The 27,656-nt window shown below is 26.6% G+C and overlaps 2 protein-coding genes and 1 long non-coding RNA gene across 4 annotated transcripts; 2 read left to right on the plus strand and 1 right to left on the minus strand.

Moving 5' to 3' along the window:
- Window positions 1-247: 247 nt before the first annotated feature.
- Window positions 248-26,117, plus strand: LOC135922814 (parafibromin-like). Of its 2 annotated transcripts, XM_065457298.1 has the most exons (15): window positions 248-432; window positions 475-580; window positions 625-663; window positions 704-785; window positions 831-883; window positions 930-1,015; window positions 1,057-1,447; window positions 1,493-1,576; window positions 16,282-16,396; window positions 17,093-17,269; window positions 17,490-17,577; window positions 23,787-23,924; window positions 24,757-24,848; window positions 25,681-25,822; window positions 25,987-26,117. In XM_065457298.1, exons 1-15 carry the CDS (start codon window positions 296-298, stop codon window positions 26,021-26,023), a joined length of 1,767 nt encoding a protein of 588 aa, XP_065313370.1. In that variant the 5' UTR covers window positions 248-295; the 3' UTR covers window positions 26,024-26,117. The 2 variants fall into 2 exon arrangements, with proteins under 2 accessions (XP_065313370.1, XP_065313369.1); XM_065457297.1 differs by having other exon boundaries at window positions 704-883.
- On the minus strand, window positions 8,005-9,126 carry LOC135922815 (uncharacterized). The gene is made up of 3 exons (XR_010571037.1): window positions 8,796-9,126; window positions 8,579-8,748; window positions 8,005-8,529 (listed from the first exon to the last, which is right to left on the minus strand). It is a non-coding gene; the product is annotated as an uncharacterized LOC135922815 (long non-coding RNA).
- Window positions 11,995-15,498, plus strand: LOC135922331 (uncharacterized). Its single transcript, XM_065456714.1, has 7 exons — window positions 11,995-12,045; window positions 12,261-12,640; window positions 12,705-12,911; window positions 12,952-13,435; window positions 13,483-13,652; window positions 13,702-14,004; window positions 15,495-15,498. The coding sequence occupies exons 1-7, from the start codon at window positions 11,995-11,997 to the stop codon at window positions 15,496-15,498; spliced, it is 1,599 nt and encodes a 532-aa protein (XP_065312786.1).
- Window positions 26,118-27,656: the final 1,539 nt, after the last annotated feature.

The following is a 27,656-nucleotide window of genomic DNA, read 5'->3' on the forward strand; positions in this document are numbered from 1 at the left end:
ACTAATAATTTGTATTTGATGATACAGTACCTCTTTTTTTCAGTTCTCGATTTCTCAAAAATACTCATAATTATTCCTTATGCTAATATTATTATTGGATTGAACGAGTTCCACACCTTTAAGAATTATATCTGAGTTACAAGGTTTGTTGGTAACCTTGAGGAAAAAAATCGGCATAATTATTATGGAGGATAGGGTATCTATAGTAATTTACGTTCGCTCATTTTAGGCAGGTCCATGACCAACGTGCTAGATAAGATAAGAGAAGAAAGTTACAAATTCAACCTGAAGAACCATGGCTGATCCTCTGACTTTATTAAAGCAATACAATATAAACAACAAGCTAGAGGATATACAGGAACACGATGATAAAATTATATTTGGAGATTTGGCATGGGCGAAGAATGTTAATACTAACTATATCTTATGGGGGTTAAATATATATATATATTTCTTTTTTTACAAAGTATTTAGTACTGGAAAAGACGGTATACCTAAGGAGTATTATTCACTAGAATGTGTTTTATTCTTGTTAAAAAATATTAAAAAGGCACATCCTAAATATGTTAAAGATGCTGCTGTAAATTTAGTTCTATAATTCCTTACAATATAATCTATTTATAGAAAGAAAATATACCTGTAGTACGGCGTCCTGATAGAAGAGTATGTTAATAATATATTAAAATTTTATAATTTACAATAGGAATTATTAGCTTATCTTAATGCTGAAATAACCACTTCTAATAGTATAGATAGAAGTGCACCTTTGGAGTTACCAGCACAAGGTATCTATATACACAAATTTATAAATAATGAAATTTGTTTATTAGTTAAAAAGACAACTGATGAAGTCAATGAAAATTTTAAAAAGACAAAGTTTGAGGTTAGCAAATTTTATTCTTTTTGATACATGTATATCATAAATAAAGGAGGAAAGACTTTTGAAGGATAAAGAAAGATTATCAGCTTGGTTAGATGCCCCTAAGGAAACTCAGATAACAACTGAAAATATAAGGTTATTGTTCTAAAAGTGTTATGTTTTATTAATAATTTTAGATCATTATCTGATGCAATGTCAGTTGAAAAGATTGCCCAAATAAAAGCTAAACGTCTTGCAAAAAAACGTTCTACCATAAAGGGTAGTTTAGGAGAAATGGGAAACAATATATCTTTAGATATGTCTCAAGATCATGGCAAGGGTGATTCAGGAGATAAATCTAAAGCTCAATTAAAAGACAATTTAATTAACAGTGATAGGACTTTAGAAAACATGATAGACAAGGATAATGACTTGAATGCTAACCAAAATTTTTCTCACATTGCCAATTCTAAGTTAAGGACCAAAAGTGCTAATTTTGTTGATTCAGAATTAGATTTCACACGCTATATTATGAGCAGGGAAAGATTGTGGAAAACAAGAGACAATATTTTACAAAGTGCTGGCAAGGTAATGTTATATTCTACCAATATAAATACTAAAAGCATTTTTTAGATTTTTTCTCAGCACATATTTGCTCTCCTTCAATCAATTAAAACAAATGAACAAATTGATATAAGTAAACCTGATGTAGTTAAAGTAATGATAAATAATATATATTTACCAGTGTTATTAAAACTTGAGTTTGGGCCTATATTTATAATTAACTTATATTTTATAATTCCAGTTTAATACTGATTTTAACATTCATTTATTAATTTTGCAAGCTTTATAAGGTTTAAAAAAATTTAATTGCAGCTTTTTAGAAGTATAAATAAATAATGAGGCTTAGTATAATTGTATTATACACTCAAACTTTGTATTATGTATGTGTCCAAAGTCTGACTCAAGCCTTGGGGTCAGGTGGCTCAGGTTTGTCTGTAATAAGCAGCCAGGCCCAGGGCCAAAAATTAAATATTTGAAAAATCTTAAATAATCAAATTGTTTCATTGAAATGTCAATCAGAATTACATGTCATTTTTCATCTTACACATTAAACTTATTACATAATTTCCATTTCCCAGATCATTAATTAAAAGTGAATAAATACATATATTTTTTATTTTTGCTTAGATATTATAATATTTAAACTCAAATTCTAAAAAATTCTTAGCTGGGCTGGAACAAAAAATTTAGGTTAGGCTTAGCCACAAATTTTTTTAAAATTTGGATTTGGGTTAGTCTTCAAAAGAATCACTTTGCATGGCTCTACATGTAATACATAGTAATGATGCATTGTATCAGATAGTGTTGTTAAACTGCGCAATATGAGGCAATTTTTAAAAATGGATAACTCACTATTTTATCCGAAACATATTAGCAAGCCTTAAGATTTTGCTCATAAATGGTACAAAGATATGGACATCTATTCATGAAATCTTGTAGCTTTGGAAATATTTCTGACTAAAATATTGAGGAAGCTATTTTTAAAAATTGGCTAAAATTGAGCCTTTTAACAACTTGTATCAGACATGCATTTTTATGTGTTTTTAGTATCTGAGCATAATTTCTGGCATTCATTTTTTCTGAAATTAACTTTTTGCAGGCTAAGAAATTGTAAGATTAAAAAAAATTGTGGGTTAGAGTTTTAATATTTGAAGTTTTTCATTATATGATCAGCACAGATTTTTTGTTTTATAATTTTCTATTTTATTTGGCCAAAAACTTTTACTAGCCTTGGGTTTTTTGAAAATATACCTCAACTTTGAAGCCTCATTGCTTAGTAGATTTTCACTGGCAAGCACATTTAGATTAAGCCAATTTTTAACCATTACATGCTGGTATAAGTAATTATTCCTTAGTTTCTTTCTGATTTTTGAATAATGTATTGATTGTCCTAAATTTTCCTAACAATTCCAATCATGGCTTCTGGTGAGCTTAGCTTTTTAAAACTAGTTAATCAAGATCTACCTGAGATCTTACATGGTTCAGGATTGGCTTTTTGGCTTACCCTTGATTTTAATTGAGAAATGCACAATATAATTTTACAAACCAAAAAAAACAAGGGTATAATTTGTTTGAGTTAGTATATGCTCTATTTAAATTTTTTCTATATTTTCTAATCACTCATATGTAAAAAAAACAAACATGTATATCGTTTTTTTTGTCAAATACTGTCCTTTTCAGTTGAAACTATATAACTCTAAATCTATATAATAATAAAATAACGATTGGTAAACTAAAAATATTAATGTATTCACAAAAATCTAGGCATTGCCATTATAAAAATAAAATTTGATAACTATTTAATGCTATTGCAATATTCTACTCTTGTTAAATTATAACCAAATTTGTATTTGTTCATGATTCGGAATTATTATAATAGATACTCAGCGTTCATAATGATGTTAATTCACACTAGAGGTCAGTGCAGCCTGAAGTTCGAAAGCCCCCCCCCCCCCACTTATATTTTTAGTCTGGGCTGAGCAACTTATACAAATTATATTTTATCAATCTAAAATTTTATTGAGCCAGTGCAGATTTAGCAAGCCAGTGGTGACCTCTAATCCATACATGTTAACAAGATGATTCTTGACTATATCCTGCTTGTAAGATCTCTAACATATTCGTTTGCCTACAATTAAATTGGTATATTTGCCATTTCCCAAAATCTATTAGACTATTTTTATTTATTTTTTTATCAAGCTTTCTGAAGTTATTTTGATGATACTTCTACATTTTTGGTTTCATATTATAAATTTTTTTATAAATAAATATTATTTTTGAGAAATTTTGTTACTTTTATTTATTTATTACTATTCTAAATATTTTGTCAAGTTCAAATTTTAATGAGTGGGTTCATTACAATTTTGTAGAATTGTTTTAGAAGTTGAGAGATAAAATTAAACTGTTTAAATAAAGGATAATGATATATCCTCTTATATAGTATTTCTCATGGGATTATGAATGATTTGAACGATGCTTATTTATTACTAGTCACAATTCATGTTTGATCGAAAAATCCATATCGCCAAATATCGGATATCAATATCACCGAAAGATGTGGATTGATGCAACCTAATTTTAAATATTTCAGAAACATGCAGAGATATCATTTGCCCTGACCGATTTTTAAAAAAAATATATATTACATTTATTTTTAATTTATATATCTAATAATGGCGATTTATAATATTCAATTTTAAAATATACGGCCTGGCTCAGGTATTTTTTTTAAAAAAAAATTATAAACCTGGCCCGTGAATATTAAAAAAAATTAAAATACGGCCTGGCCAGTGCACTCATGTCTGGTCTGCAGGCCTCTGACATATTTAATATAACATTTTATATATTCAGATCATTCCATGTCACAATTCCGATGAAAACTTGCATTAAGATTCTCGTAAAGTTAATGATTGATAATCAGTAAAAAAACTAAAAAGCTAAATTTTTGTTATACAGGCATCTTATATTCATGAGGGACGTCAATTTTTTCATATGGTTTATTATCTGCTTGCCTAATGTTTCCTTTTATAATGTGTGCCCCCCTATGGATTTCAAAAAATATAAGGAAAAGTCACATTTTTTACTCTTCTTACCCTAGTATAACTGATATTCTAACATTTTACTTAATAAAAATTACAATCTTTTCATCTTAAAATTTGGTACCCATCCTCTAATATATATGTCATCTTGGCATATCATAATCTATTGGACTGAATCTCTTAATTTTAAATCATTTATAAATTCTATAAATCTTGACTGGCAATGTTACAACATGTATAGAATACTCATCTGTGAATTTCAGACAGTTTTGTCTAGAACTGTTTAGATATTATTAATTTATTTTTATACAAATTAAAAATACACAAAATTTAATGAAAAATGGTCTGAAATTCATAGGATAGTTATTACTTATGCTGAAATACATTTCACGCCAAATCAGACTTTCCAAATTTTTACTCTCAATAAATGATATAAAATTAAGAGATCCCAGCCTCATGGATTCCATATCCCAATAAGGCATATATAATCAATGACAAACAAAAACGATGAAAATATTTTTATTTCTTTCGCTATAGACTATTTGCCAAAAATATTTTAAAGTAATACGTTTGCATGATTTTCTTACACCCAAATTTCTGCAAAATTAGTTAAACTCTGATCTTCACGGATTTAGGGTTGCCCGATTTTTCAAATATGGATTACTGATCCAGATATTTTTTCTAGAATTTGCATTCAATCTGATTTTATTTATTTATTCAAAGATTACATAATTTATGACATAGGATAGGAATCTTTATCACTAAATGTAATTTTAGGCTCTTTTTACTATATTTTATATGCTCTTTTTACTATATTTTATATGCTTTTATTTTGTTAAATAAATTTTCGCTGCTATTTATTTTCATTAATATATTTCTATGAATAATTACCAATGAACTCAAAATTTCCAACCATGAGAATTTCGGAAAATTACTGCGAATTAGGAAAACTTATTTGGCCACAATCAAAAATATTAAATTTTTTAACCCTGAGTCATTTGGCTCCTGTGAATTTGATATAAGAAGAGGTTGTCACCGATTTATAAGTATAGAGTTGGGGAAAGTCTAAACCCCGCTAAATTTGCCTCAATCCTATAGACCAGGGTTGCCATGTCTCCCCCCATCAGCGGGAGACTCCCACAATTTTTTAGTTTACACGCAGACATCTCTCTCCCGCAAAACTACCGCAATTGGAAATCTCCCGCAAAAATCTACCGCAATTTTTTAATTTCTCCCACAATTTTTTTTATAGTATTTTAACATTTTTAATATAAAAATAATAATTTTGAGAGACATTAATTGATTATTTTTATATTTTTAAAATAAATTTTAGATATTTATTCGAAAAACATGTCTAGTTTGTAAATTTCTTTCTATCCTGTTTTATTTTTATCCAATAATAAATCAACATCATTAAATTCATATAAGTCAGTACAGGTGTGTATAACAACATCGATTGCAATACAAAAATATTCTCAAAAATAATAAATAATACAGATGCAACTACATTTGCGGAAATCGTATACATCTATCATATAGTTCTCACAGAGCTATATTATCACAATGTGGGTCGAATCTTTTTCTCATGATGTTTAACGACTCCAATATAAGTGCAAATAGAACAAAAAGGAGCATTACTATCATAAGTGTTTTAGCACCAGAATCCTAGAGGTCAACTCTAGAAGATTTGAAAGATGGGCATCCATATGCAATTCTAAAAAATGCATCTAATAAGGGAAATATTAAAACATTCCCTCGATTCTTCGCTATTTCAAAAAGAATAAGAACACAATAAAACTGTTAAAATTATTTCCTCGGATAGTGAAAAATCCAACGATATCACATAATGGTAAATATAGCTGATTCAGGGTTATCAACGATTTGCATGTCAGCTTTCTGCGCTGATAATGTCTCTGTAAATTTTGGCTACCGAATTGAGGCAGCACAATAATGAATTAATACCAATTGGCTGTATATGCCATATACTACATAATTCTTGCAAGAGGGCAATAAATGTACTATTTGTGGATATCGAAATAATTGTGAGGAAATGTTTTAACGAATTTAGTTCATCAACTAAAAGAATTAATGAATTAATCCGGCTGCCCAAGCCTGTCGATGACCGGGGTGTCATCTCTAAGCTCCGAAATTTATCTATACCTATCAGGTGGTTGTCATTAATACCTGCCATCAATAGAATTTTAAAATTTTACAAACCCTTAAACTTCATAAAGATTTTTAAAAGCTGTCCTAAAATTTTGAAAAATTTTTTCGAGTATGAAATGGCAGAAGCATATTTGGGATTCGTTTCACATATAGGAAATCTCACAGTTAATATTCAGTTGCAATCAGAATATTCTTTATTAAAAAAGATTCACAAAATCATGCTACAGCTCTGTTCATCTCTACAGTTAAAAATTGATAATAAATTTTATGGCGATATTGCTAAAAATATTATATTAAAATGTTCAAATAATACTCTAATTAATACATTTTTAAATGAAGCAGATATTTTTATTAAGACAATTTTAGAATATTTACAATCAAAATTTGATTTTAATAACTATTTACAAATGTATAAATATTATGACCTTGGAACAGAAACCATCAAATGATGGTTTTTATAATTTAATAAATATATTAAAAATACCGAAAGTCATTGATATCTTGTTTGAGGGGATTGTAATTCTTTCTATTTTTATGATTCGCCAAAATATTTAAAGTTAGATGGTCTAAAAAAATAGAGGAGAAATGGGTAGAATTTTTATGCTTGGAAAAAATATGCGTTGTCTTCTCCTTACCTCATTCTATTCCCTCATCCGAGCGCATTTTTAGCCTGATGAGGACTGCCTAGAAAAAGGAGAGAAATCGGATTGCCTTAACAACATTAGAGGCCTAGCAAATATATAATATGTCATGCCAGAAATTTTATTAATATCTCAATAACGACGGTAAACTTTTAGTTCTTTTATTTAAATATCAAATAAAATATGATTAAGTTTTAGCAATGGCGCCATAAAATTTATAATCAATTTTAACTGTAAAGATGAACACATCTGCAGCATAATTTTGTGAATCTTTGTTAAGATTCTTCTGATTGCAACTACACATTAACAGCATGTAGTAGATTTCCTACATGAAATCATTCCTAAATACACTTCTGCCATTCATATTAAAAAAATTTTCAAAATGTTAGGACAGCTTTTATAAACTTTATTTAAGAAATATTTTTTTAAAGGTTTATAAAATTTTAAATAGTGATGTTAAAAGTTACTTTTGAAACATAACTAGTTACAGTTACTAGTTACATTGGCAAAAACATAACTAGTTACAGTTACTAGTTACATTTTTACAAAAGTAACTAGTTATTAGTTACAGTTATCTTCAAAAGTAACTAGTTACTTACTTTATACATCATTCATATGCGCATTATTTATTTATTGACATTTATTTAATATAAAAAAAACAAAGTATAATCAGTTATTAAATAATATACAATTTATTTATATAAAAAATATCGCAAAATTGAATATTTACATCGAATACAAAAATATATATTTGCATTGAAAAAAAAACATTTATTTTTCATAAAAATTAGAATCTAATAAATGTTTATTTGCTTTTAACAACAAATTAATTTCAAAGTTATTATCTAGAAGACGTGCTCGTTTATCTCCAAATATGAGCTTACCTAGACTGAACAAGCGCTCTACGGGAGCACTTGATGTTAGAACAACATTATATTTAATAAAGAGTAATTTTAACTTTGGAAAATCGTTATATAAAGAAAACGTGTTGTTATTAGATTTGATAAAGTTTTCTATAAGTTCATTATCCAGAATATTTTGGCGCTTTAGGTCAAAAAATCCAACTACATCAAGTGATGTTGGTTTTGAGCATGATTCATTCGTCTGGGATTCACTCTGAGGTATTAAGGTATTTATTAAATTTAAAATTTCCTCCTTTTTTGCTTTATTCCTTTCTTGCCTAATCCAAGGCCAGTCAGTTTTAAATAAAGGGTGAAGAATTGAAGCAATGATGTTGTCATTATCATAAAGATTATTAAACCTATAACATGATATTATTAATTTATAAATAATTATTTGATTTAAGTTACCTTTTTTCAATACTAGCTAATATAGTATCCTTTAGAGGTTGACAATATTTTAATACCTGCACATCTGCCATACATATAATTATTTGTGTTATTGTTGGGGTATAATAACCCAGATACATGTACTTTTCACCTTCAAGAATATCAATGGCTTTGGACACTGGTCGCATAATCTAATTTTTAAATTGTAAATTTTTATAAGACTTTAATTTAAATTTACACTACAATATTCTTTTATAAAATCACGATCATCTGATGTGAATCTACACAATTTTAATTCATCACATAATGAATCAAATTCCACAGGCACTTGATTTAAGAACGATAATATTTTGGCCAGGGATTTATAAAAGGAACCCCACCTTGTTATAACGGGATATGGGAGTTGAGAATGTAATTTTTTTAAAATAAGTTCGGCAGATGGCCCAGATTTATTTTGGAGGTTCCACAAACGTTGGCATTTAGATATAGCTAAGTTATAAACTTTCCTATACCCCTCATTGTTTAAAAGTAACTTGTTGGCATCTTGTGTTGCCACTAAGTTTAATGTATGGCAAGAACATCTTTGATGCTTGGGAAGGTAGTCGAAGTCATTAATATCATAACTGGAGAGCCCAGAAGAAGACATTATATCTTCTATTGAGATATATTCAATATCAGAAACAGAATCTTCCTCCATTATAATAGATGGGCAGCTAAATACTCTAAGAGAAATAATTTATAAAGTAAATTAGTTAGGCATACCTAAACGCCTTTGAAAAGTTGCTAGCATTATCCGTTATTGTGCAGATATTTTTATTTTGGATATGGAACTCCTTAAAAACAGCAGTTAAGGCTTTGCTGATCACATCATATGTATGCCTACCTTGTAGTCTTTGGCAGGCTAGAATAGCTGAACGCCTTTCCAATTTCTCCACATCAATCCAATGCACTGTTATACCAATATAGGAGCTATTATTAATATAACAAAAGATAACCAAATGTATTGTGCACTTTAGTAAAAAATAATATTTACCGATTAAATGCTGTCCAGCAGTCAGCTGTTGTACAAACATAATTAGGCTCTAACAATTTTTCTATTAGAATATCTTTCATTTGAACAAAATATTTTGATATTCTTGAGGTTAAGGTTTGTCTGCATATAATCTTCATATTAGGTTGCAGGGTGTTTATCAGCTCAACAAAATCTTCATCATCACAGGTTGTATATGGGTGATTTCCATTTATTATATATTTAATAATTTGTAAATCAAATTTATCTTTGCTGATACCTTTAAAATTTGATTTTCCACAAAAGTCAAGTTTAGTTTGTTTTAACTTACTTGATGTGGCTGAATTGTTTTTTTTATTATCTATGGTTTGTTTTATATTTACGGATTGGTTAGGATGCTTTCTCTATAGATATATGTTTTATATATATAAATATTTAATTAATATTAATTATTGTTATAAAGTTAATTCATTTAATTATTCTATATAATATTAATACAATTTATATAAACTTACAGAGATATGTTTCCATAAATTAGCTGTGGATGACTTAGATGCTGCAATATACTTTTTACATGGTAGGCATAAGAGGCATTTGATAATAATATTAGTATTATTACCAGCCTTGTGGTATTCAAAATATTTTTCAAAACTTGGCCAAGGAAGGTCATTTTTTTTTGCAATTATTGTAGGAGAAAGTATAATTTCTTCATCTGACTCAGAATCCATATCCATATTGTATTCTGTTTCTTCCATCTAGGAGATAAATATAAATAGCACTATCTAAATTAGGAATAGAATAATCAATTAGAGTGAAACATACAGTTCTAAAATGTGTCTATTTTATATATAATTTGAATATAAATAAAATTCAGGCTAGACCAAAAAATAAATTTCAGAAAGCAATCATTTTTTTAAATTTGAGTCATGTTCTTATGCTTTTGTTAGACATGGTTCTTGTAAGTAATGATTAATAATTTAATATTAAATTCTAAAATAATCTGTCTTTGTTTTTCCTTATACTAAAAATTTTTTTTTATTACGTATGATATGAAGTTCCAATGCTTGTTACTTGACGGAAAAAAATATATTGTGCTACATTTGTAAATAAATATAATATTAAAATTTATTAAATTACTTGAATTTCCTTACAAAATTATGAAGCCCAGCAGCAATGTAACAATTTAAGAAAAGAAAATCAATTTGAACGGGAAATTATAACAATCAGACATTTTCACAAAATATTAAATTAATAAATTTAATTTAATTAATTTATCACAAATATTAAAAATAAAATTAATTATTTGAATATATCGTTAAAAGTAACTAGTTACTTTAGGCAGTTACATTTCAAAAATTATAACTAGTTACAGTTACTAGTTACAATTTTAAAAATATAACTAGTTACAGTTATTTTTTAGCCAAAATGTAACTAGTTACGTAACTAGTTACCTTAACATCACTAATTTTAAAATTCTATCTATGGCGGGTATTCATATCGCAACCAACATTGTGCTGACTCAATTCTGTAAATACACTCTGTTTTACCAAATTCACTGAGGCATTATCAGATCAGAAAGCTGACATGCAATTTATTGATAATCTCGAATCTTCTATATTTATAGTGATGTTAAGGTAACTAGTTACAAACTAGTTACCTGTAACTAGTTACATTTTGGCTAAAAAATAACTGTAACTAGTTATATTTTTAAAATTGTAACTAGTAACTGTAACTAGATATAATTTTTGAAATGTAACTGCCTAAAGTAACTAGTTACTTTTAACGATATATTCAAATAATTAATTTTATTTTTAATATTTGTGATAAATTAATTTTAAATTAAATTTATTAATTTAATATTTTGTGAAAATGTCTGATTGTTATAATTTCCCGTTCAAATTGATTTTCTTTTCTTAAATTGTTACATTGCTGCTGGGCTTCATAATTTTGTAAGGAAATTCAAGTAATTTAATAAATTTTAATATTATATTTATTTACAAATGTAGCACAATATATTTTTTTCCGTCAAGTAACAAGCATTGGAACTTCATATCATACGTAATAAAAAAAAATTTTTAGTATAAGGAAAAACAAAGACAGATTATTTTAGAATTTAATATTAAATTATTAATCATTACTTACAAGAACCATGTCTAACAAAAGCATAAGAACATGACTCAAATTTAAAAAAATGATTGCTTTCTGAAATTTATTTTTTGGTCTAGCCTGAATTTTATTTATATTCAAATTATATATAAAATAGACACATTTTAGAACTGTATGTTTCACTCTAATTGATTATTCTATTCCTAATTTAGATAGTGCTATTTATATTTATCTCCTAGATGGAAGAAACAGAATACAATATGGATATGGATTCTGAGTCAGATGAAGAAATTATACTCTCCTACAATAATTGCAAAAAAAAATGACCTTCCTTGGCCAAGTTTTGAAAAATATTTTGAATACCACAAGGCTGGTAATAATACTAATATTATTGTCAAATGCCTCTTATGCCTACCATGTAAAAAGTATATTGCAGCATCTAAGTCATCCACAGCTAATTTATGGAAACATATCTCTGTAAGTTTATATAAATTGTATTAATATTATATAGAATAATTAAATGAATTAACTTTATAACAATAATTAATATTAATTAAATATTTATATATATAAAACATATATCTATAGAGAAAGCATCCTAACCAATCCGTAAATATAAAACAAACCATAGATAATAAAAAAAACAATTCAGCCACATCAAGTAAGTTAAAACAAACTAAACTTGACTTTTGTGGAAAATCAAATTTTAAAGGTATCAGCAAAGATAAATTTGATTTACAAATTATTAAATATATAATAAATGGAAATCACCCATATACAACCTGTGATGATGAAGATTTTGTTGAGCTGATAAACACCCTGCAACCTAATATGAAGATTATATGCAGACAAACCTTAACCTCAAGAATATCAAAATATTTTGTTCAAATGAAAGATATTCTAATAGAAAAATTGTTAGAGCCTAATTATGTTTGTACAACAGCTGACTGCTGGACAGCATTTAATCGGTAAATATTATTTTTTACTAAAGTGCACAATACATTTGGTTATCTTTTGTTATATTAATAATAGCTCCTATATTGGTATAACAGTGCATTGGATTGATGTGGAGAAATTGGAAAGGCGTTCAGCTATTCTAGCCTGCCAAAGACTACAAGGTAGGCATACATATGATGTGATCAGCAAAGCCTTAACTGCTGTTTTTAAGGAGTTCCATATCCAAAATAAAAATATCTGCACAATAACGGATAATGCTAGCAACTTTTCAAAGGCGTTTAGGTATGCCTAACTAATTTACTTTATAAATTATTTCTCTTAGAGTATTTAGCTGCCCATCTATTATAATGGAGGAAGATTCTGTTTCTGATATTGAATATATCTCAATAGAAGATATAATGTCTTCTTCTGGGCTCTCCAGTTATGATATTAATGACTTCGACTACCTTCCCAAGCATCGAAGATGTTCTTGCCATACATTAAACTTAGTGGCAACACAAGATGCCAACAAGTTACTTTTAAACAATGAGGGGTATAGGAAAGTTTATAACTTAGCTATATCTAAATGCCAACGTTTGTGGAACCTCCAAAATAAATCTGGGCCATCTGCCGAACTTATTTTAAAAAAATTACATTCTCAACTCCCATATCCCGTTATAACAAGGTGGGGTTCCTTTTATAAATCCCTGGCCAAAATATTATCGTTCTTAAATCAAGTGCCTGTGGAATTTGATTCATTATGTGATGAATTAAAATTGTGTAGATTCACATCAGATGATCGTGATTTTATAAAAGAATATTGTAGTGTAAATTTAAATTAAAGTCTTATAAAAATTTACAATTTAAAAATTAGATTATGCGACCAGTGTCCAAAGCCATTGATATTCTTGAAGGTGAAAAGTACATGTATCTGGGTTATTATACCCCAACAATAACACAAATAATTATATGTATGGCAGATGTGCAGGTATTAAAATATTGTCAACCTCTAAAGGATACTATATTAGCTAGTATTGAAAAAAGGTAACTTAAATCAAATAATTATTTATAAATTAATAATATCATGTTATAGGTTTAATAATCTTTATGATAATGACAACATCATTGCTTCAATTCTTCACCCTTTATTTAAAACTGACTGGCCTTGGATTAGGCAAGAAAGGAATAAAGCAAAAAAGGAGGAAATTTTAAATTTAATAAATACCTTAATACCTCAGAGTGAATCCCAGACGAATGAATCATGCTCAAAACCAACATCACTTGATGTAGTTGAATTTTTTGACCTAAAGCGCCAAAATATTCTGGATAATGAACTTATAGAAAACTTTATCAAATCTAATAACAACACGTTTTCTTTATATAACGATTTTCCAAAGTTAAAATTACTCTTTATTAAATATAATGTTGTTCTAACATCAAGTGCTCCCGTAGAGCGCTTGTTCAGTCTAGGTAAGCTCATATTTGGAGATAAACGAGCACGTCTTCTAGATAATAACTTTGAAATTAATTTGTTGTTAAAAGCAAATAAACATTTATTAGATTCTAATTTTTATGAAAAATAAATGTTTTTTTTCAATGCAAATATATATTTTTGTATTCGATGTAAATATTCAATTTTGCGATATTTTTTATATAAATAAATTGTATATTATTTAATAACTGATTATACTTTGTTTTTTTTATATTAAATAAATGTCAATAAATAAATAATGCGCATATGAATGATGTATAAAGTAAGTAACTAGTTACTTTTGAAAATAACTGTAACTAATAACTAGTTACTTTTGTAAAAATGTAACTAGTAACTGTAACTAGTTATGTTTTTGCCAATGTAACTAGTAACTGTAACTAGTTATGTTTCAAAAGTAACTTTTAACATCACTATATATTTACCATTATATGGTTAGCTATGTCTTTGGATTTTTCACTATCTGAAAGGAAATAATTTAATAGTTTTATTGAAACGACCTTAATTATGTTGAAATAGCGGAGGATCAAGGGAAATATTTTAATATTTCCTTTATTAGATGCATCTGTAAGAATTGCATATGTATGCCCATTTTTTAAACGTCAAGAATTGACCTCCTGGATTTAGGTTGTAAAACATTGATGATATCCTTGTTCATTTTTGTTCTACAAGTATAGTTTTCATTTATATTAGAGTCGTTAAATATTATTGGAAAAAGAATCTACCAACATTGTGATGATAAGTATCTCTGTGAACGTTGTACTACAAGATAAGTGATTACAATTGCCGCAACTGTAGTTGCATCTGTATTATATCTTATATTTAGAGTACCTTATGTATTTAAACGTGATACGTGATAATTAAATCCCTATAATGTTATACACACACACGGTAGATTTCCAATTGCGGTCCTTTTGCGGGACATTCGCATAAAATATAATTTAAAATTAAAATCGTTTTTTTATAAAATTTTATCTTGTTTACATTCTTTTATATTTAAAAAAAGATCGTTGGTTTTTTTTATAAATTAATATATTTTAATAAATCAAGATGTTATTTTATTTTGAAAAATAGTTACCGACTTTGTATTTATATAAACTAATTATAAAAAATAATAGGCAGATAATTAAGTCAATTTTAGCAATTTATATTTCTACCGCAATTTTCATATTTCTCCCGCATAATACCAAATTTCTCCCGCAATTTGAAAAATTTTGACCTGGCAACCCTGCTATAGACACGTGATAAGGAATATCTGCCCGATTAAAAATAGAGCAATTACTCAAATATTCTTATTGACTATTATTAAATTGATTTATTTTATAAAAAATGTGTAATTTCGCGATATAGTTTAGATTAAATATTTTATGTTAATCTTTGTTATAAAATGTCTCTAGGTAAATGAAAATATCGTGATTTATATTCTTTTTTAGGTTTCCAATGTATGTTGAATCTTTCCCCATGAATTTTTAGTTTCGTTAATTCTCGGCCCTGACCTTAGTAATATCTAAAAGGAAAATGTGATTTATTTATAATTTAAAAAAAAACTTTTTATCTGAAAACAATTTTTAGATTGATACTATAAATATTTAAGATATTATTGGAAATGTATATTTATCATTTCTGATGAGTATTTTTTTAACAAATATATTGTATCAATTTTTTTTAAGATATCCAATATTTTGAGTATTAATTTTGTTCCAAGTTGCTTATTTAATCAAATAATTATATATTAAACATTTTTTTCTATAAGAATTAATTATTTGTTCCAATATACTGGTGCATCTCTTAATTATCTTTCCTAAATGAAATTGAAAAATGGGTGAAAGTAATAAGACTGACAAGTAATTTTTCCCATTTTGTTTTAATATTTTAAAATAATTGCAATTTAAAATCGTAACAACTTGGTTACAAGTCAATTAGTTATAACCGTTGAATGATTTCTTTGCGCGCCTCTCTGTCCGACCTCTTTTTTATAAGTTTGGCTGGAGGGCCCATATTTTTGATTCAAAACAATTTATCAAGGTATTTAAATAATAATATGGAAATTCTATCTTGTTCTAGAACCACATGTACTAACTAATATGGTATAAATAAATACTGAAATTAAATATTAGAATTCTATTTTTAATTTAAAAAAGACCTCATTTACGTTTTATATTTCTAAATTGTATATCATGATAGCCGCCTATATTCAATAAGAATATGCCTATTCCAGTTATGCAATCAAATACAAATTCCAACAATCAGCAACAGCAATATAGTCGTTATGACCAAGAAAGATTTCGAGCTAATAAAGGTAATTGAATTATGAAACTCAAAATATTATGTTCTTAATATTCATTGCCCATTATTGATTAAATTATTTATTCAGAGACCTGGAGGCCCGTAGCTTGCTGCAAAATATTATAATTTTTAAAATAAATCAAATTCCGGCTGGGACTAAGAATTTTTTTTTTATAAAATTGTACTGAAGCTTGATAGATTTTTTAAAAAAAGAACATCAAATTAATCAGTTAAATAATTATAGTTCAATTTAACATTTCGTTCACTGCTCATGTTTTGAATTTCTCTTTGGAACAATTTGAATAACGAAAAATTTTAAAATCTAGGCCAGGCTTAAAATAAAATAATCAAAACAGGACTTGAAAAAAAATAATTTTTTTCCAAATTTGGTCCTGTAAGGCCTTTGATTATCAAATTCTTTTCTTCTTAACCCTTTATGTTCTGAAAAAATATTGATTTTCTATATTTTAAGTTTATCTAAATTTACAATAAATATACATTATTTTTAAAATAATCGCAAAGCAGAATATATATTTGAATATCATACTATAGTTTGTATGCATAATATAAAAATTACCTTCGTTTGCTTTTTCGTTTATTTTTGCATGAGTATATGATTTGAGCATAATTTTTATATCGTATTATTTGTATTTATCATTAAGATTATTTGAATATAATTTAAAATGTTTCAAATGTGGGAATATCATAGAGGTTTCCGATTTCAAGATCGACACTATGGGAACTTATCACGGGATGACATTGAAGTCCGTATCGCAGACGGCGTCCCATAAAAGACCTCACCATCTTACCCCTCTTTCTGCAAGAATTACTGATTCCCCCTCAAAAAAACTAGCCAATATTCAGCTCCCCAGCGCTTCTAAAAGAAGTCTAATTATTTCGAATAAACTTTAGTTAATTAAATCACTGAGTTGAAATTAAATAAATAAAATCACTGAGTTAAAATTAATGTTATATGAGAAAATATTTAGGATTGGTAAAATTTAATTTTTTTAAAAATAATTTTATCTCTACCCATTATTTCTCTAAACCTTTTTAATATTAGTATCCTAAAATACGATTTTATATCCATTTTTATAATTTATAAGTGTCCCGGACTCCCATAATTATCATACCTGCAACTTCATCCTCATTAATCACCATGATTAACGCTAAAGACATTCTTCAAGATTTTAAGTACGTTTTATCTCTATAGCATACAATGTAACGCTTAATAATCTTGGGCACCTTAACAATTTCGGCGATATTTTTTTTGTCTTATTAAACTCGATAAAATAAACACCGTCTATTTTGAACTAGGAGCCGAACTTATATGTATAAAGGCGGTATGGAGTAGAGGTGTACCTTTCAGATTTTCTACTCGATCTGGATACAGCCGGCTACTTTTTTTGGGAAATTTTTTAAACTGGAGTGCTCTTAACTGGTTCCTGGTTGATTTTTGCTAGATACATTGATATAGATCTTTGAGGGCGATCAAATTCGACATCTAAATTTTTTAGTATATTTATTGATTAGTTTAGTAAAACTTTAATGCTACAATGTACTGTTAATTATTTTTATAACACTATAATATTTCATGTATTTATTGTTGTCAAACGGCTCGATTTTTAAAAACGGCTAATCCAATTAGCCAAAAGATATTATGTAAGCTTGGAGATTTTGCTCATAGATGGCAAAAAGGTTTAGACATTTATTTATTACTTAATTTAAAATCGGCTAAATCGAGCCGTTTAACAACACTATATTAGACCTATCGGTTTCATGTGAACTGTTATTCTCAGTAGGGACAAATATGATAATGAAGAATAGAATGTATGTGAAGGAAGAAACCATTAGAAAGACATGTTTAAAAAACTGATTGTCAAGTTTGAATCTAGCATAATTATATTTTTTTCTGTATTATATTCTGATGTTTATAAAATGAGATTATTGTGCATTTAGAAAATTTTAATAAAATTTGAGAATATTAGATAGAAGAAATAACGTATAGGGGTAATTCCATGACAAATCGACCAGTGATTCGGCCGACCATCTCAAAAATGAATGAAACTTGGCATGTTAGTTATATAAGTTGTAAATGTTAATAAAATCAAAATTTTAGAGTGCTAGCTAAATCAGATCCAAAGATGTACCCCTTCAAAGTCGAAAATCGCGAAGTGCCTGATTTTATTAAATCTTGTTTTTTTTTAAAAAATACTAAAGATAGAGTTACAAATTATATATCATTTTATAGCCCTTAAAATATTACATTGGGAAATATCAAAAAAAATTTAAAAAATTCAAGTTGTTTTATTATTTCCGGTAAAAAGAAAAAATTAACATTGTGAGGAAGGGATTTTTTTTGGGTGTTGATATTCTCTATAATTGTTTATTACCTTTATATTAAACGATTTAATAAAAAATCTCGATAGCCACTTTTGTTTTTTTAATTTTATTATTTTTATTAAAAATTTTATTTTTATAAATAAAAAAAGATAATATAGATGGCGTTATATTAAAAAGATTTTATAATATAATATATTTAATTAAAATATGTATTATATAGGTATTAAAATTAAACAAATCGATTAAATATAACCAACATGATAACCCGGGACAATAAGTAAGGAAGCAGCCTATACGGATATAGTTATATATACAAACAATTATATAAAACACCACTTGTTTTAATCTTATCCCATTTTGCGCTGAGGCGATAATTTGTAGGTACGTCCTGTCACTGTTATGGAATCTATAATCGTTATTATTTGATTAATGGGGAATTATTCTTTTCCTCAATTATGGGGTAAAAGAAGGAGGGTAATGGTTCATGGAGTGTAAAAAGGAAAAATATATCTCCTCAGTAATTTCGTTCTTTTTTAGTACTGTGGCTAACTACCAAATATCGTTATAAACACATGTTACGAATCCTTTAATATCAACAAAAGAGAAATTATCAACATTTGAGATATTATTAATTTGAAAGCCCTCTTCATATGAATATTTTGATTTAAGTTTACTTAAACTCAAAGGAAATACAGCAGGTATTTGTTGTATATGTAAAATTTATTAATGGCATGTTTTGTTTTGCAAACTGATATAAATCAACTGGTGTTAAAATGTGTCCTGAACTTGTGCGCTGAAGGCTTGAACGTGCTGCTAATCTTTTAATGTTCTGCCAAGGCCGTCATATGGATATTTTCCATGGGATGTAGTTGAAAAATGTCATTCAGCTTCTACACCATAATTTGATTCAATAACAGATTTATAAAAAAAATTATTTTTATATTGTGCAGCTGTTTGTCAGATAAGTAATATATTTTACTTGGCTTTTTGCTGAATTGATTCATCAAAAAAATAACGATAGTTTATACACAACAAGTAAAAAGATATATCTACAAATTATAGCCTCAGAAATTTCTATTAATTAGCGCAAAATGGAATACGATAAAAATAAGATATGTTTTTATAATAGTTAGAATAAAAAATTTTAAAATATTTTACAATATAGCATCTTAATAATAATCATATCTGTATGTATTGCCCCAGGACATCATATTTCTTATACTTAATCGATTTTTTAAATTTTAATATTAATATAATATATATTTTTATTAAAAATATAATATTATAATAACTTTTGAATATAACTCCATCTATATTATCTTTTTTTATTTATATAAATAATAAAAATTCAAATAAAATTAAAAAAACAAAAATGACTCTCGAGATTTTTATTAAATCGTTTAATAGGAAGGTAATAAACATTTTTAGAGAATATCAACACCCAAAAAGAATCCATTCCTATGTTAATTTTTTATTTTTACCTGAAAATAAAAAAACACTTGGAATTTTTTAATTTTTTTTGATATTTTCCAATGTAAAATTTTAAGGGCTATAAAATGATATATAATTTGTAACTCTATATTACATTTTTTTTAAAAAAACAAGATTTAACCCTTTGAGGCCCAACTTTTTAATAATTTAAATAAAATTCTTTTTCTATAAATTATTCATTTATACACTCCATAGATGCCCAAAATGTTTTCAAAATTTTATTTTTAAATACACAGGTAAAAAAAAATGTTGATGCAATTTGACATCATCAGGCTTATTGTAATACAAAAAAATACAAGTATCTACTTATTATAAAAATCACCAAAACAATTTCTATATTGATTAAAATATAAATATATATTATATTTTGCACATTTTGTTCTGGAGTATGCATTTATGCATAACTTGTATCTTTGCTCCGTTTTGCAGGAATTCTGTCAATGACCAATGTTGTCATATCTGATATCAGATATAGGAGCCATTATAGAAGAACTTTTTTTTAAAAATTATTGTTCATTCAAATGTATCTATGATTTTCTTTTACTAATTTTGCCTGCCGATAACAATGCGTTGATAATATATGTTTTAAATTTGATAAGTTTCATGAATTTATTCTCTTTTTCATGGCATATTTGCCGCCTATACAAAAAGCCATGAATTTACTACATACATATCAATGAAATGAAAAATGATTCTCAGGTAGAACCTTTTACCTTTAGTATCTATAGCATTCAACAAGCATATCATGTAAATCGACTCCTCCCATACTTCATTATATATTTTTAATATATTTGGTTGGCACTTCAATATATCTACTTAGTGACCATCTTTTTACATTTTATATTGGATGGACACCGACGACGTGCACAAACTTATTGTCATATCATTTGGCAATAATATATTTTCTTTTTTATCAACTTTACATACATAGCTCCCGACTTATCTCTAATTCTGATGATGTTGGATTAGTTTAATTTCCCACATAAATCTTAAAATCATATACAATACCGTATAAATTTTGTTAACATATATTATTTAGTATATTATCTGAAATAAATAATTTAAAGTAGATATGGAGTTAATATATTGGTTTAAGTGGAAAATGTATTAGTATAATTTGTGTCCAATTGATGGATATCACCTGCTCTCCATTTCATATTATTTTGGATGATAATATTATCATTATTTTCTGGATCTTCTATCTCGACTTGAAGATTATTAGATGTTGGTGTTGATGAAGTTGAAGGAGAATCATCTTAAAAAGTATGCAAAATATCTTCTTCATTGTCTGATTCATCGATGTGGTCTTCCGAAATGTCTCCCTCGACTAGTATTAAATTATTTTTCATCTAATAATTATACAGATTCATTTAAAATATAATAAATGAGAGGAAATATGTCTTATTAACGTCAAATTCAAAATTGGTGTGGTCTGATTGGATTTAGAATATGGTGAAATATAATTATAACTTTATTATAAATATAAAATAAAATAAATGTTTAAAAAAGGTATTCTAATATCCCTATGACTTAGGCATCATGCACTTTAAGTTGATATAAAAAAGAGCATATTCATTTTTAATAAAATAATTATTCATGACATTATACTCTTATCTTTAATAATGAACAAAAAATTTTGAATTATTAAATATTATCCACAGAATTCGTTATATTGTCATTATAAAATCATATAATTCAATAAAATGGTAAAGATAAAATTATGAAAATATGATTGGATGAAATTTAAAAATAAACATTATGAGTTAATAATTTTAATAAAATACGAAAGTATTTTTATTATATTTATATTATATAATGTTAAATTAAATCTATAGGCTTTTATAAATTTAAAATATATAATTATATTATATGATAAAACAAATCGTGAGACATCAAAGGGTTAATGAAATCACGCACTTTGTGAATTTCCACTTTGAGATCTGATTGAGCTAGCACTCTAAAATTTTGATTTTATTAACATTTACAACATATATAACTAACATGTCAAGTTTCGTTCATTTTAAAGATGGTCGTCCGAAAATCTCGTTTTTTTAGTCGATTTGACGTGGAATGACCCATAGAAAAGAATTTATATACTTTTATAAGCAATTCTAATTCCAAAAATCAATTGTCTGGCCAATTATTCGGATAACGTTATGAAATCCTTAGTTTTATTTCGTTTGTTATTTGTAAATTTTAATATGCTAATGACAATTAGTTTTTAGTAGAATCCTAAAAGGAGTCATTTTAAAATACACATCTGTTTATAATTTTTCTTGCAAAATATGATCTATTTCTTATAAGCTTTAGAAAAATTTTCGAATCGAATGATAATTTTATTAATCGTGTGAATACGAATAATAATGAATTATTTGATTCGTACAAATACGAATGATTCGATTCTTTTTATTGTACGCCTACACTATATTTATCTATTCCATTATTAATAAGATTTTAAAAAACATTTTAAATTTACTTTTACCGATAATATTTTAATAATAACTCCACTTGTGGGGTTTCATAGTATTAGGGTTGGCTTATAAAAATCGCGATTTAAATTACCCCGAGTTAAAAAATAGTCAGGAATTTAAATCAATATTTTCAATTTATATATTAAATTTTATATAAAATATTTTATAAGTTTGGAATAAATCAACTTTAAATGATGAAATTGCTCTATCCTATCTATTGATGATGTAAATAATTGTTCTTGAATGGGTCAGATCTTGCTTGGTATTTTATCAAGATAGATAAAAGATTGGTGTTGGATCGAGATTCGCTATATTCAATTACTATTTCGGTCATTTGAATTTGAAAAATATTTTATGTTTTGAAGATAATGAAATGTGTTGACGTTTAGCTTTTTACTTGACAATATAATTATATATTTTTTTCAACAATTTCCTGACTGGGCTCCCCTGAGGCATTAATCCTTTATTTGTAAACTAGTATAAACTAAGGTAAAATATTATGATATTTTGTAATCTAGATCCATAATCCTCCAATTAAAATATTTGCAAAATCTACAAAAAAATTTTATCCAATCAATCAGAATTTATTTTGCTTGGAGATAAGTATTTCAACAGATGGAACCCACATAAAAAAAGTTACTAGTAGTAGATTTGGAAATTTTGGATTAGCCAGCATTAAGATGATTCGGTTAATTAGGAAGGGATCATCCTGTTAAAAGCTAGATTCACAGAAAATTTTTTAACGAACTGATAAAATCGCCGCAGAAAAACTATCAACGATAGAAATATCGCCGTCGTTTAAGCAAACACTCGATTTTAAAATTTAGTTTTAAATTTATCAATGTATATGGAAGTCCATTTTTTACTCACTTTCTATTTTTATCTATTAGTCCATATTTCTTCACACCTAAATAAATTCGTAATCTTTTAAAAAAAATTATTTATAAAGTATAAATTTTTATGACGAACTTTAACCTAAACCGTTTACAAATTGAACTTGAAGATTGTATCACAATTCTTTTAAAATGGAACATTAAAATGCCCTAGTACTCTATTGAGGCGATTCAACTTTTTTATTTGTACATAAAATGTATTAAGGTATTTCAGTGATGAAGAGAAAAAAGCTGCTGGATCTATAAGGGAGAATGACGTTTTGATTCAAAGAATCAAAGACGGGGGACTCTCTTTCCCATACAGGATCATCGACAACCCTCTCAAACTTTCTGCTCAAGACTGGTATTTTTATTTTAAAAATATCTTCATTATTTGTTATTTTTAAATATTTTTTAAAATTATGTCATTTAATTTAAGTATTGAAAATGTTATATTAGAATTTGGAACTGGGCTAAATACACGAACCAGGACTTAAAAATCTCTTTTACAGGAATTTAAACGACTTTAAAAAAATATCCAGAAACCTTTTTTGTGCAAATTCTAAACTCTGATTATAATTTAGGATAAATCGTATAGGATATAATTAGTGCTACTATATTCAAATTGGATGCGAATAATTTTTTTAATATTTGATCGTTATTATTCGTATTCAAATAATCTTATTTATTTATACAAATATTAGTCAAATAGTAAAATAAATATTTGAATAATGTTAAAAAATTTGGTTTCCACATCCTCATATTGCAAATGAGGCAAGAATGGATCATAAACCATATCATAAATGCAGATGACAATTTTAAAAGAATTCTCTACCAGACATATTTTATTCCGCCTCTGACATCAATTCATTTTTATACTTAACTTCATATACTAATTTTATTAAAATTCATTTTTTAATAATAAAATAGGATATTTTTGAGTATATGATGATTCTGGTCGTAAATCAATTTTTAGCTTTTAACCATCCTATTTTTTACAATGGTGTAATATATAATAAACTTTTAATTATTTGAATAAATGAAATATTCGATTCATAAAAACAGGGTAATAGAGACATAAATATTTGCATCCCTTTTATTTATATTGATACACCTGTAGACACTTTAGAATTAAATGTGCATGCTTGACATCATTTTAAGAATATAAGCTATTTTTATTTATTTTTTTAAATTAGGGATAGGGTTGTTGCTGTTTTTGTGCAAGGTCCTGCATGGCAATTCAAAGGATGGCCTTGGGATGGTAATCCCGTTGAAATATTTTCAAAAAGTTTGGATTTATCATTTATTTATTTTATTACCATTCTTTAATTATAACTATGTGGGTTTTGAAGTATCTTGAGCTTTCGCCTTTGGTTGAGAGACATCCAACTCTTCTTCCACCGTATCTTATAAAAATTATTCACCATTTTTTGACGATAACAGAGGAAACAATTACATTTTTAGAGAATAAACAAATTACTCATTATAAAACTTGTCTTGGTGATCATATAATAGATCACTAATTCAATTTTTTGACAATTTATTTGGGGAGATTTCAATTAACAAATTCAGGAAGATTACATTTAAATATCAAATTTTATCTATTTGCTGCAATCATTAAAAAAATTGGCATTATTTATTTTATTCCCTCATTTTTAAGGTTAAAATTTTGTGTAACTTTTTATTTTAATTTTGGCCAGTAACAATTCATTGATTAAACTTATGTATTATATCTTATATAAATCTAAAAATACCTTACAGAAGTAATTCTACTCATAAAACTAGTTTTAGTGAGAAGACATCAATAAATCATGTTAAGCCTTTTGCGATGAATTGATTTTTTATCTACCATGCCAAAAAGCAATAATTCCCCTTCCCCTCCGTGATCTTCAGGTGAAAAGGGCGATCACTAGTTTATTCGATTTTTTGATTAAGTTAACAAATGGTTGAACCAATGAGATAGGCCATGGGAATTTTGGTCATTTTAAAAAATCTGATATTTTGCTGGTTTGTAGAAGAATTTTGTGGTACTCAACCTAACCCTCACCACTAATATTTATTTAATATATATTCTCTTGCATGATTTAAATTATTTTTAACGATATATTGTTTTTGAATAGTTAAGGCATTCCACTTGAAATGGGAGGAAATGAAACTAGATTCTAACGTTGCCAAATGGGATGTTCATGTCATCCAACTTAGCCGTAACAAAAGACATTTGGATAGGGCTTCTTTATTAAAGTTTTGGGAAGTTTTGGATAGGTAAATTGTTTTTCTTGTGACATTTAATTTATTTAAAATGATATACACTTATTTGGCACAAATTATCTTTAATATTTTACAGCTGTTTTCAAATTTATTTCAACTATATTACGAGAATTAAGTTTTATCATTAATATAATTCACCTTTAATTCTATGCATATAGATACACTGCTAAGAATAAACCTCATCTAAGGACATGAACCATTGAAATATCTTTGAACGAATCTTTGTTATTATAAATATATTGTTTTTTATAGGAATATTATTATTGTTAAATTCAAATATATACCGAAATAAAATGTGTTATATTTTGAAAAATGATGAGATTCGAAATTTACAAATAATTCAAAGCAAAACAAAATGGACGAATAATAATTTATTAGATTAAGGACAGGGTATATAGGCAGGCATCAAAATTAATTTCATATCTACATCATATTTATAAATAAATCAACTTTCTCATGTATCAAAAAATGGCCGTGCCAGGGCAATATGATGTCAAAATTGTCAAATTTTTGAATTTGATGTTTTAATTAAAATTTGCATAAAGTAAACATTACTCATCTTAAATCTTTTTCCAAATGCTTGCTTCAGTTCTTTCAGTATTAACAATAGATTTTCAATTTTGGCATTATGGAATATTTTTAATATTTTTAGGCCATGTGACTGTATTCAAATAGATTTTTATGTCATGCAATATCTAGATATATTTGAAAATTATCTTTTATACCTTGAACCCAAATTTTTCAAGAATTTTAACCTAGATCGAAACCGATATTCATAAATCGGGTCCTGTTTGGTGCTCTCATAATCTCTCCAAACAATTTTAAATTTGAGAAATTAACATCTAGCAAGCAACCTAGAATTAGTATTAAGCAGATATGGTTTAAGAATAGTTTATATCTTTAAAAATGGATTTATTTTGAAATTCACATTTTTTTAATTGTTTTCATGGAATTTATTTAGGAAGGAATATTTTCAGGGGAAAAATTTTCCAATTTAATATTTTCCTAGAAATATTTATATTTATGCTATGAATTCCGCGGAATAAATTTTCTGGGAAATTTTTCCTTGGATATATTATTTGTGATTAATCGAATCTGAGATAACTGTGCGGCGATAAAAAAAATTGCTGGCGGCTTGTTCATATCGATGGCGGCACGCTAAAAAATTACCGAAAAGTATTCTCAATATTTTCCTTGTTCGTTTAAAAAGATTGATATATTTGTGACAACTTTTACTTCAAATAAAATTTTAGATCTTTTTTTTTTATTTTACAATACTAAAATAAATTACTAAATATTAAATAAACAAATTTTCCTAATAGGTATTTTTTAGAGTTAGGATAGTACCAAATCTTCCTATTTTGAATATGACCGGTTCTAAATAGTGGGTTGTTTTTATAATATATTCATGTATATCCGGTATAAGACTCGGCCGGATAAATAAATATAATTTGCATCCAATCCATCTGATTTGTAGCCAGACTTAGCAATATTGGTAAGAGTACATTGGATGATATATTATATAATGCATCTATAAAAGCATATATTTGTGAAATAATAATGGTCTAAAATAAGTTTTGAAATTCCTATTCATACTTTTCCTAAAAGTCCTATGGGTGGAGGAGAATAAAATAGTACTCTCATATCAATATGCTTTGATAATTAGATATTTCATAATCTTTTTCTCACAGTCTACTAGCTTTACAAGAATAACAGAATATAATAACTTTAAAATATACTAAATCAGCAAAAACAAATAGTCAAAAATTAACTTTGTCAGGATTTTTAAATTTAAAATATCCGGAAATTTTAGTAGTCGATGACTAAT

The sequence above is a fragment of the Gordionus sp. m RMFG-2023 genome, chromosome 1 (assembly GCF_954871325.1).
Source record: "Gordionus sp. m RMFG-2023 chromosome 1, tfGorSpeb1-WG-v2, whole genome shotgun sequence".
Classification (NCBI taxonomy): Eukaryota; Metazoa; Nematomorpha; class Gordioida; order Chordodea; family Parachordodidae; genus Gordionus; species Gordionus sp. m RMFG-2023.

Bases quoted from the DNA above. Each gene is read 5' to 3' on its own strand.
- LOC135922814 (XM_065457297.1), top strand. From the start codon at position 296: ATGGCTGATCCTCTGACTTTATTAAAGCAATACAATATAAACAACAAG. The intron at 1,016-1,056 runs GTTATTGTTCTA...TAATAATTTTAG, and splicing joins ATAACAACTGAAAATATAAG to ATCATTATCTGATGCAATGT. The intron at 16,397-17,092 runs GTAATTGAATTA...GGAATATCATAG, and splicing joins AAGATTTCGAGCTAATAAAG to AGGTTTCCGATTTCAAGATC.
- LOC135922331 (XM_065456714.1), top strand. From the start codon at position 11,995: ATGACCTTCCTTGGCCAAGTTTTGAAAAATATTTTGAATACCACAAGG. The intron at 13,436-13,482 runs GTAAATTTAAAT...TTTAAAAATTAG, and splicing joins TTATAAAAGAATATTGTAGT to ATTATGCGACCAGTGTCCAA. The intron at 13,653-13,701 runs GTAACTTAAATC...ATCATGTTATAG, and splicing joins TTAGCTAGTATTGAAAAAAG to GTTTAATAATCTTTATGATA.